Raw genomic sequence first — 18,536 nt, forward strand, 5'->3', positions numbered from 1 at the left:
CTCATGGATACGTGGGTTTTATCAACACTCCACCTATGCTCTCAGTGCAGAATAATGGTTGACCTCCAAAAAAGAAAAGAAGATACAGTTCTTACCACTTGAATGTGTTTTAGCTCAAAACCCACGTCAACAGTAGTAGCATTGTAATGTTGCGATGGTCTCGCCAGTTTATCGTATGTTAAAAATAAATCCTTCCTTAATAGGTCGTGCCACGTTTTATTAGGTGGCGCCTGTGTTTGACCTGAAAATAAAACAAGTACATATAAATTACATGTTATATATAAGTAAAATCATAAAATATAGAGTGTGGCTCAAAAATTTTCAACCATTCGTAAGGCAGACGATTATTCTAAGAGAAACCTTAAAATGAAATTTATTTGTGATCAGTGATAATTTCAGATTTCCTCTGTGGGGGACGTTCAACACAGAGGTTTAAAGTACAAGGTCATCAAAAACAAAGTTCTTGCCGTTTTTGACGTCCCAGTAACTATGTGCTCACAGAGAGGAAATGAAATGATGCACGTGCCTGCTAAGCGATCGGAAGTTAATCTGAACATAAACCTTCAGCAATATAAGCACGCTGCACACATACTAGAGTCATAGCTCGTCCAGTATCGAAGAGAAAAGAGACATTGAAGCATCTTGTTCTCACGTGTTTGCTGTATGGCTTTAAAGTGGACCTGTCAGCTGCCACATATGCCAGGTATTTCGGGAGAATGCGTGAACGAACGTACCGCCAGGCATTGATTCCAGAAAGTCTATTCGGGAGATGTGTGGCTTTTGGATGAACCTTGTTGTGGATGACTACATGCAGTGGATGACAAGGCCCTGAAAGCAACCATCGAGGAGGACAGTGATCTAACGTGTGATGAACTTACAGAAAGGTTTCATGTTTTCCCTCAAACAGTAACAGTGCACCTGCACGGCATAGGGAAGTTTTATAAGTTAAGCAAGTGGGTACCCCTACATTGTCGGCAACCAACAAGAAATAACGAACACATGAACACGTTCATCTTTGATCGCTTGCTCACTGGTGACGAAAAGAGGGTCCTCTATGACACTCCCAAGCGTACCAGACATTGGTTGTCGCCGCGTAACCCTGTTCCTCACATATCAAGACCACCACTGCACCCACGATAGGTTATGCTCTCTCTATGGTGGAATTATCGGCAAATGGTGCTTTACGAGCTCCTTCTACCTGTTGAGACCATCATTACCGACTTCTGCTCTCAACAGTTGCAAAGCGTGCATCGTGCATTGAGGCAGATGGAGCCGGCATTGGTGAATCGCAAGAGTGTTCTGTTCGTGCATAACAAACCCAAGCTACATGTGGCAAAGAGGACACGAGAGACCCTTCAGTTACTTGGCTGTGAGACAATGTGCCATACATCATATTCATCAAACCTTGCACTAACAAATGGTAATCTGTTTCATTCCCTCGACAACCACCTCCGTAGATCCTTCACAAATTAGGGAGACCAGTGGAATTGACTTACGGACTTCATTGCATCCACGACCGCCGAGTTTTGTCATGAGGGTATTGTGCAGATGCAAGGAATTTTGTCACAATGTATTGGATGCTGATGGAGATTACTTCGAAACTTAAAGGTACCATACGTATGTTTTACTCGTCGTTTATCACTGCTCTAGAACGGCAAAAACGTTTTTTAGTTACCTTGTAGTAGCCTACTATAAAAGTACTGGTATTGTACAGTGAGCAATACCACAGATATGACCTGAAAGAAAAATTTCCCCCGACACACTTACTCTAATCATCACTGCTCGTGATCGAGTAGCGACTAATTAATTCACCTGTACGTTGGTCCCGAATTAAGCAGATATATTAAGCTATATTAAGCAGATTACGCTATATTAAGCAGATTACGTGAGACCATTGACGACTGTTGAGGGTATTCACGACACTAAAAATTAAATTTATCGCTACAAACGAAGGAAAGAACAGTTACCCAATGTTCTCATTCTTGTATACAATAATTAGAAGAACAGGTAAGTTTTCCTCCATTTATCCTGTATCGATAAAAGTTTTACTGATGTGATTTCCCTTAGGGGCGTACAATATTATTAGGAATGTATGTTACTGAATACTGTCGTAGACTTATTTTGAACTTAGTTTAGTTAGGGTAGGGGAACAATAGCCCCTCTGAGTTTTTGAGAAAAACGTACATATATTTTAATCACTTGTACACAAATACGGTATATTAATGAATATCGTGAAAGTCTTGTGTCTATGGATAACTTTGATCTCTCCCACCCCACCCCCTCCAAGCAAAATAAAAAATGACGCTGGAGGCCGCGGTAGCTCAGTGGTAGAGCGTTCACCTCTGGTGGTTGGGGTCCCGGGTTCGATCCCAGCCACCGCCAAGTAAACTTTGTGATGGACAAACACCGTGTGCGTGGATTTTTCTCGGGGATCTCCCGTTTCCTCCCACTTTCGTAATTCACCATTTTATTCATTACTCATCATCACCGTCTCCTTTAGCCTAACCGGCATAACCGTAAGACGTAAATTCAAAGATTTCATTTCATTTTTTCTAAAATGACGCTACTATTTGAAGTTATTTACAGAATGAAATATACAGTATTTATGCTGACAATTCCAATAAGTGATGGTTTGTAAAAAGAAAAAAAAGTAACGAAGAAACATGTGCATCACTTCATACTCTGTAGACTACAAATTCTTCTTATGAAAACGTTAGTAGTGGTTAAAACTATTGTTCAAATTCAAACAATTCTACAGGGTAATTCATTTAAAATTTGCCACCCCTATATCTTCGAAACGATTGCGAATATCAGAAAACGGAGAAACACGTCCATCATTATTTCAAGGGACTTGAATGTTGAGCTATAAAAGGTACACCCCAGACACCCCTATATACGAGTACGTGGGGTCAACTTGAAAATTTTAAATAGCAAAATGAGTCGATTGATGTATCGTTGGAAAGGTCTCGATAAGAGAAATATTTTCCAGAAAGTTTCGAGTCCCTATGTTAACCCCATCTAAAATGGCGGGGGTTCACATTTCGTGTCCATAAAGTCCGTTGCCACCCCGTCTATCTTCGAAACGACTGCGAATATGATAAAACGTAAAAGAAATAAAAACATATTCGTCATTATTTCAAGGGATTGGAATTATGTGCTATAAAACTGCGATACAATTCATTAAATCTTCTAGTGGTCGCACGATAGTTTTGCCCACATTTTACGAAAAGAAAAATAAGTTCGAATATACCTTCAGCAGAACGTGCTCCTTTGATACGATTCATTATGAATGTCGTCAGAAAATCTTCAGCAAAACTCGAACACTCACACACAAGCTCAAACTATCCTCGATAAAATGTCTTAAAACAACACAGCGTTCACTACTTCGTTTCAGTACTGATTGGAAGACTGCACCCAATTACATTCGTTTGTATGAAGATTGGATTCGACGCGAAGACAGGCAGAACTATAACAATGTTAAAATTTATGAACACTGTAAAGTATGACTCACCATCGTATGTGAGAAGTGTAGAAGTTGCTAAGCAAAAAAACATCCAAATGTCCAAATAGAATAGGCAATTGTACTTTTAATTGCTTCCGTGAGCCTAATTTCTCTTGGTCTTAAGCCTGTCTCTGTCAAATGGATGCGCGCCATTTTGCGTAGAAGACCCGGGTTCGATTCCTGGCGGGAGCTCAAGTGGTTCGGATTCTACGTTTGTCAGCAGGTCCCGTCTCATGTAGCTGCTGATAGGGACGCTAACCTCAAAATCAACTCAACTCTGCCAAATAGATAACTTGCCTGGCCGAACACTCAACCAGTGTAGTCATCTCTGCTTCGACTAGTGCGCCTAGAGGCAAATCTCAGAACGAACAAGTGACACATTAAGATGTTTATGCAAAGGTTGATTCACGCCAATGTAACTAATTTGAAGGTAATTTGGGACTGTGTATGCAGATTGTTTAATTTTCAATCAGCAAAACTACCTAGTCCTACATGTCTAAAACCTGTAGTGGTAATCGGGTCCTTCTCTACACTCTGGTAGTACTGATCCCTCTTTCTGATGCTCATATTTTTGCATCTCTTTAGTCCTACTTTTGAAATAACCATTTCTTAAAACTTACTCTAATGGTAATACAGTATAACACCAACATGCGCCTCCGTTTACAACAGCTGGGGCAAGATGCACAGAAACAAAGTCTCAACCCAATAAATTTTCATTCTCTGAGTTTACAAAAGTTTTTACGATACTTACACCCTGCCTAAAAATAAATTAAGAAATAAAAACAAAAACGTAGAAACACCACATTCACAAACCATAGATAACTAAAAGACATTAAAGGCCTTCAATCCGAAATTTGATTTCATCGACATTTTAGATTTCGGCAAACTATTAAATTCAGAAATTACACCAAAAAGTTCATTTGTCGAGCCCGTTCAAACTATTCGATCCCCTTTGCCATTTGAAATCTTCAAGTTTAGTCACGCACCCCTATTTGGGAGTTGTGGGGTGGACCTTTTATAGCACATAATTTCAATCCTTTAAAATAATAAGGAATGTGTTTTTGTTTTTCTCATATTAGCAGTCGTTTCGCAGAAACACGGGGTGCCAACAATCTTTGTGGATACGAAATGTGAACCCCTGCCATTTAGGATGGGGTCGACATATGGACTTGAAACTTTCTGCAAAATATTTATCTTATCGAGACCTTTCCAACGATATATCACTCGACTCATTTTGCTATTTAAAATTTTCAAGTTGACCCCACATACCCCTATATGAGCATGTCTCAGGTGGATCTTTTATAGCTCAAAATTCAAGTCCCTTAAAATAATGATGCCTGTGTTTTTGCGTTTTCTCATATTCGTAGTCGTTTCGAAGATACACTCGGTGGCAACGGACTTCATGAATACGAAATGGGAACCCTTGCCATTTTAGATAGGGTCAACATAGGGACTTCAAACTTTCTGCAAAATATTTCTCTTATCGAGACCTTTCCAACGATATATCACTCGATCCCGTTTGCCATTTAAAATTTTCAAGTTGATCCCACGTACCCCTATATGGAGGTGTCTAAGGTGTACCTTTTATAGCTCAAAATTCAACAGAAAAAAGCGTGTATGAGTCGAATAAAATTTGTACCACAGCTTTGTTGTACATGTTCAAAAGTCCTTTCTGCCTTGATATGTTTTAACGTTTTCATCGATTGCTTTTACTTTCTTCGATTTGAACGTTTTATGATACAGCTTGTAATAATTTCATGATTTCGAAGTTGATAAATAATTAATTTCAAATGCATTTTTGTCAAATGAGTTGTGGTCAATCCTGTGTTGTATGCAGAGTAATGCTTTTAGTGCATCTATATTAAAAGCAAATATATGCATAATGTCAATTGGTACGTATGATAAAATTAGTTGGTGAGATAAAAGGAATAGAGGGAAGAGTGTCTGCTCCTGGGGCCAGGAAGGCTTCCTTGATAAAATGTTATCTGTTGAAATACGCCCTTCTCTATTTCAACTTCAACTGCAGTAACTGCATTAACAAGTTGGTAGAATATTAACGAAATTAGTTGCTAGTGAGACGTGCTTACACAGTATATCTTCTTGAATAATTCACATGCCTGAATTTTGGCACGAAAAAAAAACATAAACTAAAGCACATAATATGAAAAAATGTGTTATACCACGCTTTACTCCTTATAGCCTAAGGAACCGAATGAAAAGCAAAAGTGAAACATTGTGAAGGTTTTGGTAGAACGAAATTAATAGGAAAGAACTGGATATCCAAAAAAAAAAAAATCCATACAAAATTAAACACTACAGGCTCTCATCGTCTGGGATTACATACACCCGAGGTGAGGTTCTGCCACTGTGTCGTCATGCCCTTATCGTAAACTATGGGGCTTGTTAGTTCATACCACGATAGTCACTCCATAATTACACACTAAATGAGTGCTTTTTAATGTTCTGTCACGATCGGACACATCTGATTTTGTCAAAAGGATTTGCACGCGCTGCCTGTTAATTCACCACTTGAACCCCAGACAACAACTCCTCTAGTTTTACTAAAATAATATACATATATCCGGGGACGCGGTGGCTCAGTGATAGAGCGTTTAACTCCGGTGCTTGGGGTCCCTGGTTCGATCCCAGCTCACCCCGTGTGGACTTTGTGGTGGACAAACACCGTGCTTGTGGGTTTCCTCGGGGTTCTCCCGTTTCCTCCCACTTTCTTCATTCCACCATTTCACTCATCTCTGATCATCACCGTCTCCTTTAGCCTAACCGGTATAACCGTGGGACGTAAAACTTAAAGATTTCATTTCATTTTCATTTTTCAATATATATCCGGTGATTTTTTCAGGTGGGTGTTTTCTAGTTGGACCCACCTGAAGAAACCTACCAGGGTATTTGAATTTTTTTATTAGCATATTATTGGAATAACAAAGCTGTATAACACTGATTTCTTTTTAACGAGATTTTGAAATTTTGTTGGATGAATTAGATTAGATAGGTATTTTCACAGGGGCGTACCCATGGGGGAATAATGGGTTCAGGCCCCCCCAAGTGGAGTTCGACTGTTAAGTGTTTATTTAAACATGTTTATTAAAGCAAATGACGAATACTTATAATAGAACAAATGGAAGCATCCATTCATCACAGGTGAAGAATAAGGTTTAAATGAATATAAAACCGGAAATTTGATTATTGTAAAAAATGTCAGTCTTTTCCATTTTAGAAATGGAATTGTCGAAAATGTTGCACCACAAGTTTGCTTATTTGTTATTATTTGTTTATACGTTGAACGTCACGCCTCCGACTTAAAGCGTATACTCACATTAAACATTTTCTGAATAAATTTTACTGGAAATTGTACCCTTTAGGAGTCGAAGTTTTGAAAAGGCTGAAACACGTTTCCGATTAATTGCAATTAGAAGTTTATGTTTCAGACTTCTTACCTCCAGCTTTTAACAAGTACTCACATAAAGGTTTGTGTGTAAAGAATCGGAAATTTGAATGTTATAGAAAAGGTTCTCTTCCCTATTAGAAGCTGAATTGTCGAAACATGTATTCTCTGATTTTCAACTAGCATATATTACCCGCTTCGCTGGGTTGAAATAAATAATTTAAATGCACATCTTTGCATCTCATGTATTTTATTGCCATTAATTTATTATTGTTTATTGTAGCAACCATGTTTACACAGTTTTTGTTAATGTTTGGGAACGTTATGATATAGTAACAATCTGCGGGCCATGTAATCGAAAGTGTCACCGTTCATCTCACCCTACTGCAATTCACGGGAACAGGTACTGTATATTTAATAATAATAATAAAAAAAAACGGCATAAACAAGTTCTGTTGTGCGTAAGTATTTGTTTTTGTACGTAAAACAGTAGAATCGCTTTTAACACTATATAACTTACATGTATTTTATTTCTTTTACCCTCAATGACAATCGTTTATTCTGTCTATAGAAATAGAATTGTAACTCCTCGAAAACACTGAACTCGGATCAGGAGTGCAGAAAACTTTTGAAAAGAGAAAAAATCCTCGCCGACGCTCACTACTTATGTGGAAAATTAAAATGATAGTTCTCATAGTCATGTTTCATTTATTGTGTAATGAAAACATTTTTGCACAAATTTCGATTCACGAAACTTCCCAGACATCGAACAATCTGAGCTCAATGTTCATTAGTGTGCGAAATATTTCAAGCAAAAATTATATATATATATATATATATACTTCCACAACCTAAAGGGAGGATAAGTTTATTTGGTAAAGTTCACATTTAAAAAAAGAGTGGAAGCCACAAGTAACTTACAATAGATATATACACAGGGATAACCGGGGAGAAGAATGACGAGCTGGCCCTCCAAACCATATCCTGCCAAATGGGGTTCGCTTGTTATGTTAATTAAACTTGTTTAATACTTACAGCCAGAGACGTGAGCAGGAATTCAGTTGGGGGCGGGAAAGTGTCCAAATTCATTATGAGGACAAATTGTACTAAAATCTGTAATATCGCCCCTAAAATTAGACAAAATTTAGGGAAAAGTCGGGATTTCGGGGAGGGGGTTTCGGACCCCTCAGAACCAACCTCATGTTTATAGCAAATGAAAAATGCAGTATAAAATGAAGTATTTTTTAAATGAACAATGCTAATACGTTAAAATAATTTCAAAAAATGATTTGCTGGTAGCCAGGTAGACAAGGCAAGTCCGCTCTTGTCAGTGGGATAAATTATTGAAGAGCCATAAGAATTAATGTTTATATTCACGTAGTTAGACTATTTCTATGCACTTGCAAGGGTAGAGCAGGGGGAGGGAAGGGATTTTGGAATTTTTGTGTAACTTCGTTTTCTGTAGAATGATTGATCGTTAGGAGTCAATCAGTGAACAGGTTTCCGATTAAATGTCTCATTTAAAGATCTGTATGTTGCTCAAGTAGTTTCATACTGAATCTCATGAGTAAAAGTTTCTGATCAGTACTAAGTTCGTCACTCGAAAGTGTGTAAATGCAAGTATGGTTAAGTGTGTAAAATGGCTGTATTTTTCATTGCATCGAAACGAAGGGGAAGGTTACTGTGTTAGAAGAACGTATTTATCGGATAAACTATCGTCGCGAGTCAAAATAATATTGCAATTGTAGTGAAGAGTGTAAGGTAACTGTTGTTCTAATTTGAGATGAATCTGAATCTTCCTCTGGTGAATACACGTATTCCCCAAGAAATGAGCAGATTGAAAGTTTTCTCATACGAAATGAAATGATCCCACAGTATGCCGGCTAAGCTAAAGGAGACGGTGATGATGAGAAATAAATGAAATGGTGGAATGAAGAAAGTGGGAGGAAACGGGAGAACACCGAGAAAACCCACGCACACGGCGTTTGTCCACCACAAAGCTCACTTGGCGCGAGCTGGGATTGAACCAAGGATCCCATGCACCAGAGGTGAATGCTCTACCACTGAACCATCGCGGTCCCCGAAGACTAGCCGAATAGCAGTAAATAGAAGAGAAACACTTACATACTATAAGTCTTTGCGGTCCCTGAGAAAGGATAAGGTACAAAAGCTCTTCATTTTTTTTATGTGTTATTAGCATCAATTACTCGCTTCGATGGGTTAAATTAAGAAAAAAAGTAATATGTTCCGTTAGTTAGTCAATTTTTACTATTACTAAAGCGCTCATTCATATCGGTTATTTTCGATGATTTTTATATATCCCTGATGTTGTATGAAGGGGTGATATGTTTATGTACTTTATTTACAAACACGCATATCACATCCAGAGCTAATGAACTGTATAATTAAACCCATATTACTGATTCACCCAGATATCATGAAGGAACGAGAAATAAGACTTGACGAATATTTTAGATGTTACTTGCTTCAATTCTTATTTAAAGGTACATGTGTTAATATAATAAACATGACATGCTTTGTTCGTATGTTAACATAATGATTGATATAATACTTAAAGGTTAGTACAATGAATTACTTATCTTAACTTGTTTCTGCAGTAATTGTTGCTTGCTTGCTGCTAAACCACATGGTTGCTTGCTAACCATTATACTTTGTCTTCGGTCACACATAAACTGAGTACCACTCTAAAACACTGTTAACAACATGTAAATCTTGTCTATTAATGAACATGAGTGCTTCTCTAAAAACTATGAATAAATATGTTTTTCTCAACTATTAATGAATATGCTTGCCTAGTTGCACTTCGCAGCACATTGTCGAATGCACAGACACACTTGAATAGCACACTGAAGGCACTGTTGCCAGCCAATACAAAACACAACTCACTAAAAACTCACCAAAAAATCACTAAAAGAAACACAAAGAATTCACTAAACCACTAAACTATATACAAAAAATGAAACTAATATGAATAAAAATAATGCACATATGCAAGCTTATCCATCCTCCCCCTCCTTGATTGGACACAATCAATTAATATTCTAGGGGCAAAGGAATTAATTTAGCAACACTGCGCCGAAAAATGCCACTTTTACACTTCACAGTTGCCACTCGCACTAAATTATCACTGCCCGGATGAACTTCTTCAATCACACCTAACTTCCACACTTGAGGAGGAACATTGTCTTCTTTTAACAATACGACCATGCCCGGTTGTAGATTAGGCTGAGTTGACTTCCATTTTCTTCTTTGTTGTAACTGGTTGAGGTAATCCCTTGACCAACGTTTCCAAATATGCTGCTTCATTTGTTGAATCCGTTGCCATCTGCCTAGTCTGCTGATAGGTACGTCCAGTAGATCTGGTTCCGGAAGGCTGAGAAGTGTAGCTCCCATCAAAAAATGTCCTGGACTGAGATACATTGGATCTGTAGGATCGTTGGAAATGGCTGTCAATGGTCTTGAATTTAGAATGGCTTCAATTTGAATAAGTAACGTGTTCAACTCTTCGTATGTCAGACTTGCTGTTCCTGCTACACGCCGTAGGTGGTACTTCATGGATTTTATTGAACTTTCCCATGAGCCCATGTGAGGAGATCTGGCAGGAATGAATTTCCATTCTAAACCTTCTTGAGCTGAGTATTCCAGGATGTCCTTTCTGTTAGTCTTGGATTCAAAAAATTGTTGCAATTCTCGATTGGCGCCAACAAAGTTTGAACCATTGTCGCTACAGATAGATAAGCATTTTCCTCGCCTAGCAATAAATCTCTTCAATGCTGCGATGAAGGCTTGAGAACTTAAGTCTGAAACTAATTCTATGTGAACTGCTCTAGTGGCTAAACAGATGAACAACGCTGCATAGACTTTCATTTGAATTTTGCTGCGAATCGTGGGCTTGACATAAAAGAATCCTGCATAGTCCACTCCCACGTGTACAAATGGTCTTGCTTCATTTACTCTCTCCTTGGGTAAGTGTCCCATTAACTGTGATGAACTTGTTGATCTCCACTTGAAACAAACCAAACAATTGTGTACTATTGCCTTGACCATCTTCTTAGCTCTTGGAATCCAATATCTGGTACGCAAAGATGCAATAAGAAGCTGTGGTCCTGCATGAAGCAACCTTTTATGTTCTTCTTTGACTATCAGGTGGGTGAAATGATGACCTGCAGGTAGGATGAATTGGTGCTTGTTGTCGTACTCCAAGTTTGAATGTTCCAATCTTCCTCCTACTCTTAGCATTCCTTCCGTGTCCAGAAATGGAAAAAGATCCTTGATTGGGCTCTTTGTTGAAACTTCCATTTGTTGCTGCAAGTTCAATATTTCTTGATGATAGGTAGTATGTTGTACTATCTTGATACATCTGTGTAACGCTAAACGAAGTTCCGAAGCGTCAAGACTATCGGTTTTTCTTTCTGATTTCTTGGAAAGACAATTATGTTTGAATCGCAAACAATATGCTACTACTCTCAACATTTTGTTTAACGATGAATACCTTTTCATAAAGCTTGTTTCATGAACTGCCACCAAACTTATCATGACTTTCTTCTCTTCTGGAATATTAGCCGGCTCATTTTGTTCTTGACATGGCCATTCTGCTGTGTGAAGAAACTCTGGACCATGCCACCATTCTCGAGACTGAATAAGAGTATTGGGATCCGCTCCTCGACTAACTATGTCTGCCGCATTTTCTTTACTAGGCACGTGGTGCCATTGATTGATTGATGTGATTCTCTGAATTTGAGCCACCCTGTTGGATACAAATGTCTTCCAACGATTGGGAGGTGATTTGATCCATGACAAAACTATCGTCGAGTCTGTCCACAGGTGTATACCACTGACCTCTATATTCAATATGGATAGCGTTTTGTCTATTAGCTTCGAAAGTAACAGTGCTCCACATAATTCCAATCTAGGCAAAGTTTGTTTCTTCAGTGGTGCAACCTTCGACTTTGAACAAAGTAAATTGACTTCAATGTTTCCTTGATCGTCTGTAGCCCTGATGTACACTACTGCTCCAAAATTTTCTTCACTTGCATCGCAAAAACCATGTAATTGTATTTCCTTAACGTTCTCCGAAGACATTACGTTTCTTGTAATTTGTATCTTCGCCATCGCAGGTAACCAAGACATTAATTGATTCCACTCAACTTGTAGGACTGTGTCTAATGGGTCATTCCAATCCATCCCTGTCTTCCACAACTTCTGTAAGAAATTCTTGTATTTGATGACAATTGGAGCGATTAGACCTAATGGATCGAAGATAGATGACACTATACTGACGACTTGTCTTTTTGTCATTGCAACATTACTTTCTACTGCAGTTTCATTTTTACAAATTTTGTTCGAAATTATAAGTTTGTCTGTTAATGGAATCCATGCTATTCCTAAAGTCTTAACACCGTCTTGCTGACCAAGTATGATTGGCTGTTGTTTTTCCCTAAAGTCCTCAGGAACTCCTTGAAGTACTTCTTCTTTGTTAGAACTCCATTTACAAAGCTTGAAACCTGCTCTGCTTAAAATATTAATAAGATCCTTCTGTAGTTCTAAGGCCTTTGACACGTTTGGTACTGATTTTAACACATCATCAATGTAGAAATTGTGTTTTATTACTTCTGCTGCTTCTGGAAATTCCTTGGAATTTTCCTCCGCTATTTGCTTCAGACATCTTGTTGCCAAGAAGGACGCTGACGAAGTCCCGTACGTCACTGTTTGTAACTCATACGACTGGATCGGTTCTTCTACTGAATATCTCCAAAGGATGCGTTGTAAACACTTGTCCTCATCATGAATTAATATTTGGCGGTACATTTTCTCTAAGTCTGCTGTAAATGCAACTGTATACAACCGAAACCTTAAAATAATGGAGTACAAGTCATCTTGAACAATTGGCCCAACTTGAAGAATGTCATTCAATGATTTGCCATTAGACGTTTTTGCACTTGCATCAAAAACCACTCTTAATTTAGTTGTTGTACTGTCCATCTTGAATACAGGATGATGTGGAAGATAACAACTGCTGCTGCTGTTCACGTCTTCTTCTGTAACTTTTCGCATGTGACCCAAACTTAAATACTCATCCATGAAGGCGGCATATTGTTTATGAAACTCAGGATTTTGTAGCAATCTTCTTTCAAGCTGCTTAAATCTTTGTAGTGCCATGGTGTAAGACTCTCCTAAAACTGCATTCTCTTCCTTCTTTGGTAATTTGACAATAAATCTTCCGTCTCCATTTCTGGTTGTATTTTGTAAAAAATGCTTCTCACAATTTTCTTCTTCCGGCGTGTAAATCTTAGTCTGAAGATCTTCGAGTTCCCAAAATTTTCTCAATTGTGTATCCAAGTCTGTCTCCATCTGAGCAAAACATGAAATTACCGACTGGTTGGCTTCTTCGGGTATTGAAGGCATATTTCCGACGACAACGTATCCTAGCTTCGTTTCCTGCAAAACTGGATAATGTCCTTTTCTAGTCTTCTGGCCTGGCTCGAGGAGACTGTAGAATAACCCCGCACCAATAAGCATGTCCACTGACGACGAGCGATTAAAATTTGGATCGGCTAAGCAAATATCCTTTGGCAAGTTCCAATTACTGTAATCGATATCCTTAGAAGGTATGCAACCTGTAATGCTTGGCAATACTAAACAATCGACCACTGCATTAAAATCACATGTTCTTGAATAAATATGAACTTCAACACTGTACTGAGCTTCGGAGGTTACAGAATTGATACCTCTAATGGGAACACGATTTTTCGTTTTCTTGAGACCTAATCTATGAACTAAAGCTTCGCTTACAAAATTCGATTGAGACGCTGCATCTAATAACACTCTGCATTGTTGAAAACGACCTTTAGTGTCTGTTACGTTAACTAACGCTGTTGCTAATAAGACTTGCTGACCATAATTAATCTTAAATGAGCAATAAGAGTCCTGTGGTTGAACTTTAACCTGGTTCTGTTCCTTAACTTTAGGTACATTAGTATTATTGTTATTTGTTTTGCTTGAACTTGTTTTGTTAGTAGCCTCCTGAGCAGTATCTTCATGCAACAGTGTATTATGCTTAAAATTACATTTCTTACAAGTACTTGATTTGCATGCCTTTACTTGATGTTTATTACCTAAGCAATTAAAACATAATTTATTTTGTTTCACGAGCTCCTTTCTTTGATTAATGTTAGCACTCAGAAATTCTGGGCAGCGAAAAACAGCATGCGTTTCTTTGCTACGGCAAATATTACATGCATTTGGAAGCACAGTAACAAACGCATTCACTTGACTGTTATTCTTTCTTTTTGCTTTGGACTCTACACTTTTGTTGTCATAAGTACTTTCAGATTGAGTAGGGCAAATGTTTTCTAACATTTGACAACGACCTTCTAAAAATGAAAATAATTCCGATAACGATGGAAAGGAGTCACTACTTTGTTCAGCTTCCCATTCCCTTTTGCTTGTCGAATCAAGTTTTTCTACTAAATGCTGTGTTAGTAGTACGTCATGCAAAGGTTTGTCCAAATTCAATGCTTCAAGGGCTTGAAAATTACTGCGAGCAGTATTTACAAATTGTCTAATGTCTTTAGCGTTTTCTTTCGTTACTGGCTTGATATTGAGCAACCCTCGTACATATGTCGAAGCTATCAACCGTTTGTTTTCGTAGCGTTCAACAAGAAGCTTCCATGCAATTTCGTAATTTACTTCTACCGTTGGCAGATTTGCTATTAATGTAAACGCTTCTCCCTTGAGTGATGTGCGCAAATATTGAAACTTACAAACTGTACTTAATGATTCGTTATTGTGAATAAGGGAAATGAAAATGTCCTTAAAGGGCGACCACTCCTCGTATTTACCGCAAAATGTGGGCAAGGAAATTTTAGGCAATTGTACTGAACTACTACTAGAATTTCCAGCTTTGTTATTTGCTGTCCCTGAATCCGTTTTTTGTTCAAAACTATCAATAAATTCTTGTAACTTAACCTTTGAATCATAATACAGTTCCTCGAATGTAATTCTGTGCGATTCTTGTTCACCCGTCTCATCCAAGAGCTCTATTTCTGACTGTATCTCATCAAACTTAATAAAAACCCCTTCAAGTGCAACTAGCCTTGTTCTTGCTTCTTGTATGCTAGGTTTATTTTCATTCTGTAGCTTTTGAAGAAATGTCTGTATTCTTGTTGCCTGACCTTTTACCGAAGCACGTTTCTTAATTAATTGACCCAACTGCACTTCTGCCATTGTTTCAGTCCTTCTTTTTTAACTACACAAACCGCTGACAATATATTTTTCTTTTTTTTTTCTTTTTTTTTCTGAGTGACCTACAAACGTGTAACCTTGAATTCAGCTGGGTTGAATGCACACACACCACTATACTGATATGAACAGCTCTGTCCTGCCTATGACAGCCAGCACCCACACAAACACACGCGAGAACAAAGAATGCAGTCACGTTTCTCGTTCTGAGATCCGGCCCGGAGGACCAAAAAAATGATGTTGTATGAAGGGGTGATATGTTTATGTACTTTATTTACAAACACGCATATCACATCCAGAGCTAATGAACTGTATAATTAAACCCATATTACTGATTCACCCAGATATCATGAAGGAACGAGAAATAAGACTTGACGAATATTTTAGATGTTACTTGCTTCAATTCTTATTTAAAGGTACATGTGTTAATATAATAAACATGACATGCTTTGTTCGTATGTTAACATAATGATTGATATAATACTTAAAGGTTAGTACAATGAATTACTTATCTTAACTTGTTTCTGCAGTAATTGTTGCTTGCTTGCTGCTAAACCACATGGTTGCTTGCTAACCATTATACTTTGTCTTCGGTCACACATAAACTGAGTACCACTCTAAAACACTGTTAACAACATGTAAATCTTGTCTATTAATGAACATGAGTGCTTCTCTAAAAACTATGAATAAATATGTTTTTCTCAACTATTAATGAATATGCTTGCCTAGTTGCACTTCGCAGCACATTGTCGAATGCACAGACACACTTGAATAGCACACTGAAGGCACTGTTGCCAGCCAATACAAAACACAACTCACTAAAAACTCACCAAAAAATCACTAAAAGAAACACAAAGAATTCACTAAACCACTAAACTATATACAAAAAATGAAACTAATATGAATAAAAATAATGCACATATGCAAGCTTATCCAATCCCCCTCCCCATGTTGCGGAGCCATTGTATCGTAAGTGCCATTATTCACCTCAGCGATCCCGAAAACTATCAATTCAACACTGATGCTTTCCATTTCGATCATTTTATATATCTCCCCCTCCCCCAAGTTGCGAAGCTGAATTTGGATTTAAACACCATCAGAAATGTTACTGTTCATCTTAGCAACCCCGAAAACTGGATTCGTCACTAATATCGGTCATTTTCGATCATTTTTAAATTTCTCTCCCCTCCCCCACCTTTAAGTTACACCGTCAAAGTGATATAACAGAAACCACCTCAGGTTTAAACTTCATCTAGGTTGTAAATTTGATCGAGATCGGTCCGGTGGAACAACAGTTGTTAAGTTTTATTTATTTTTACATATCTCCCCTCCTATCCCCCTCCCCTAAGTTTTACCGTCAAAGTGAAATGATAAAAAAAACATCTCAGACCCGAACTTCATCTATGTTAAAAATGTGGTAAAGATTGATCGTTTGGCTCAAGAGTTATTAAGTTTTATTTATTTAATTTTTACCCCTCCCTCCCCTAAGTTCTATCGTCAAAGTGAATAGATAAATACCATCCCAGGGCCAAAACTCATCTATGTTGAAGATTTGATTGAGATCGATCGAGTGGTTCAAGAGTGATGAAGTCACAAAGACAGTCACTTTCATTTTTATTTTTTTACATATATCTCCTCCACCCTCTCCCCTACATTGCACCGTCAAAGTTAAATGAAAAAAATATCCGAGGTCAAACGTCATCTATGTTGAAAATTTGATCAAGATGGTTAGGTGGTTCAAGAGTTAAGTCCTATTTATTTATATATTTAAATCTCTCCTCTCCTCCCCCTTCCCTAGTTTCGGTCGGGTGGTTCAAGAGTTATTAAGTTTTATTTATTTTTGTAGATCTCTCCCTCCCCCTCCCCTTAGATCTGCCGTAAAAGTGATATGACAAAAACCACCCGAGGTCTGAACCTCATCTATGTTGAAAATTTGGTTAAAATCGGTCGGGTGGTTTAACCATGATGAAGTCACAAAGACAGCCACTTTTATTTTTTAACATATATCTCCCCCTCCCCTTCCCCTACGTTGCACCGTCAAACTTAAATGACGAAAACATCCCATACTCGAACCGTAGCTATGTTGAAAATTTGATCGAGATTGGTCAGGTGGTTCAAGAGTTATTAATTTTTATTCATTTTCATACATTTCCCCTCCACCCTAAGATCTACCGTCAAAATGAAATAGGGCTAATAAGAAACTTCGCAGGTCAGAACCTCATCTATATTGAAAATTTGATTGAGATTGATCGGGTGGTTCAAGAGTTATTCACTTACGAACTTAATCTTTTTTATTGTATATATTGATATTAGTTTATCTCCTCCTTCGCCTCCTTCTCGACGTTGTTCCACCAAAGTGAAATGATAAGAAAATCCTAGGCCTGAACCTTAGCTACGTTGAAAGTTTGATCGAGATCGGTCGTTTAGTTCAAGAGTTATTCAGTTTTATTTATTTTTTTACAATTCCCCCTCCTCCCCCTCCCCTAAGATCTACCATCGAAGTGAAAGCTAAAAACACTCCTAGGCCAGAACCTCATCTACATAGAAGATTTGAGAGAGATCGGTCGGGAGGTTGAAGAGATTAAGTGTCACAAACATAGTCACTTTCAATTTTATAATATAGATTGCTAATTTATTTATTCACAAAGCTGTGATGTTTAATAAATCTAAGAAATGATATCTTTAAGTTTTACGTCCCACGATTATGGCGGTAGGCTAAAAGATACGTCTAATATAGACTTACAATAAGGGTGGGGGACTTGCTGCAAGTCTGGAGCTCTGCTTTGCAAGCTTGGCTCAAATATATGTTATGCTTTTATGCTGTTAGGGAGTTAATATACACTGCTTCACGCTCTTAAAAAGCAGCTTCTGATTCAATTTGCAATGGTCTTTATTACATAAGCTCATTACGTTTATAATTCAATTATTCTATTGGTAATTACTAGATTGAGAATTCTTGAAGCGACTTATTTACTTCATTTCTGGAAGCATTTTAATAACCATTTATTTCGAACCATTTTCGACAAATTTGTAACCATTTTGATAATGTAGAAGATAGGACCACAAATCGAGCAAAAGGTCGGCACTCAAAATTAAATACAAGTGCTCGGAATCCTCACCTCAATATATATCGGCTAATTGAGTTACTGAAGCAGACCAATCAGAAAATGAATGTTCGATGGCCATGTTTTTAACAAGGCATGTTGCAACTCAACAGAAAATATATAAGTGGAGACAAACCTTCGCCTGCGTACTTTGAAATGTAGACTGAGCAGTAAACAGATTTCTCTAATGCAATATTTAGATACTCTTGGCCATTGTATATACATGGAAGATAAATGGCGTCTTGTATAGATGTTCTGTACTTCT

The 18,536-nt window shown here is 37.8% G+C and overlaps 1 protein-coding gene across 1 annotated transcript in view; it reads right to left on the reverse strand.

The window, feature by feature from the left end:
• LOC145685928 (acetylcholine receptor subunit alpha-type acr-16-like) overlaps positions 1 to 18,536 on the reverse strand; it is a 139,934-nt gene that overhangs the window by 89,658 nt on the left and 31,740 nt on the right. The window contains exon 2 of the mRNA XM_081758702.1: positions 96 to 241. Coding sequence (XP_081614828.1) covers positions 96 to 241 — 146 coding nt within the window. The remainder of the gene's footprint in view (positions 1 to 95; positions 242 to 18,536) is intronic.

The sequence above is a fragment of the Thermobia domestica genome, chromosome 5, assembly GCF_964235325.1.
Source record: "Thermobia domestica chromosome 5, izTheDome1.hap1.1, whole genome shotgun sequence".
Lineage (NCBI taxonomy): Eukaryota > Metazoa > Arthropoda > Insecta > Zygentoma > Lepismatidae > Thermobia > Thermobia domestica.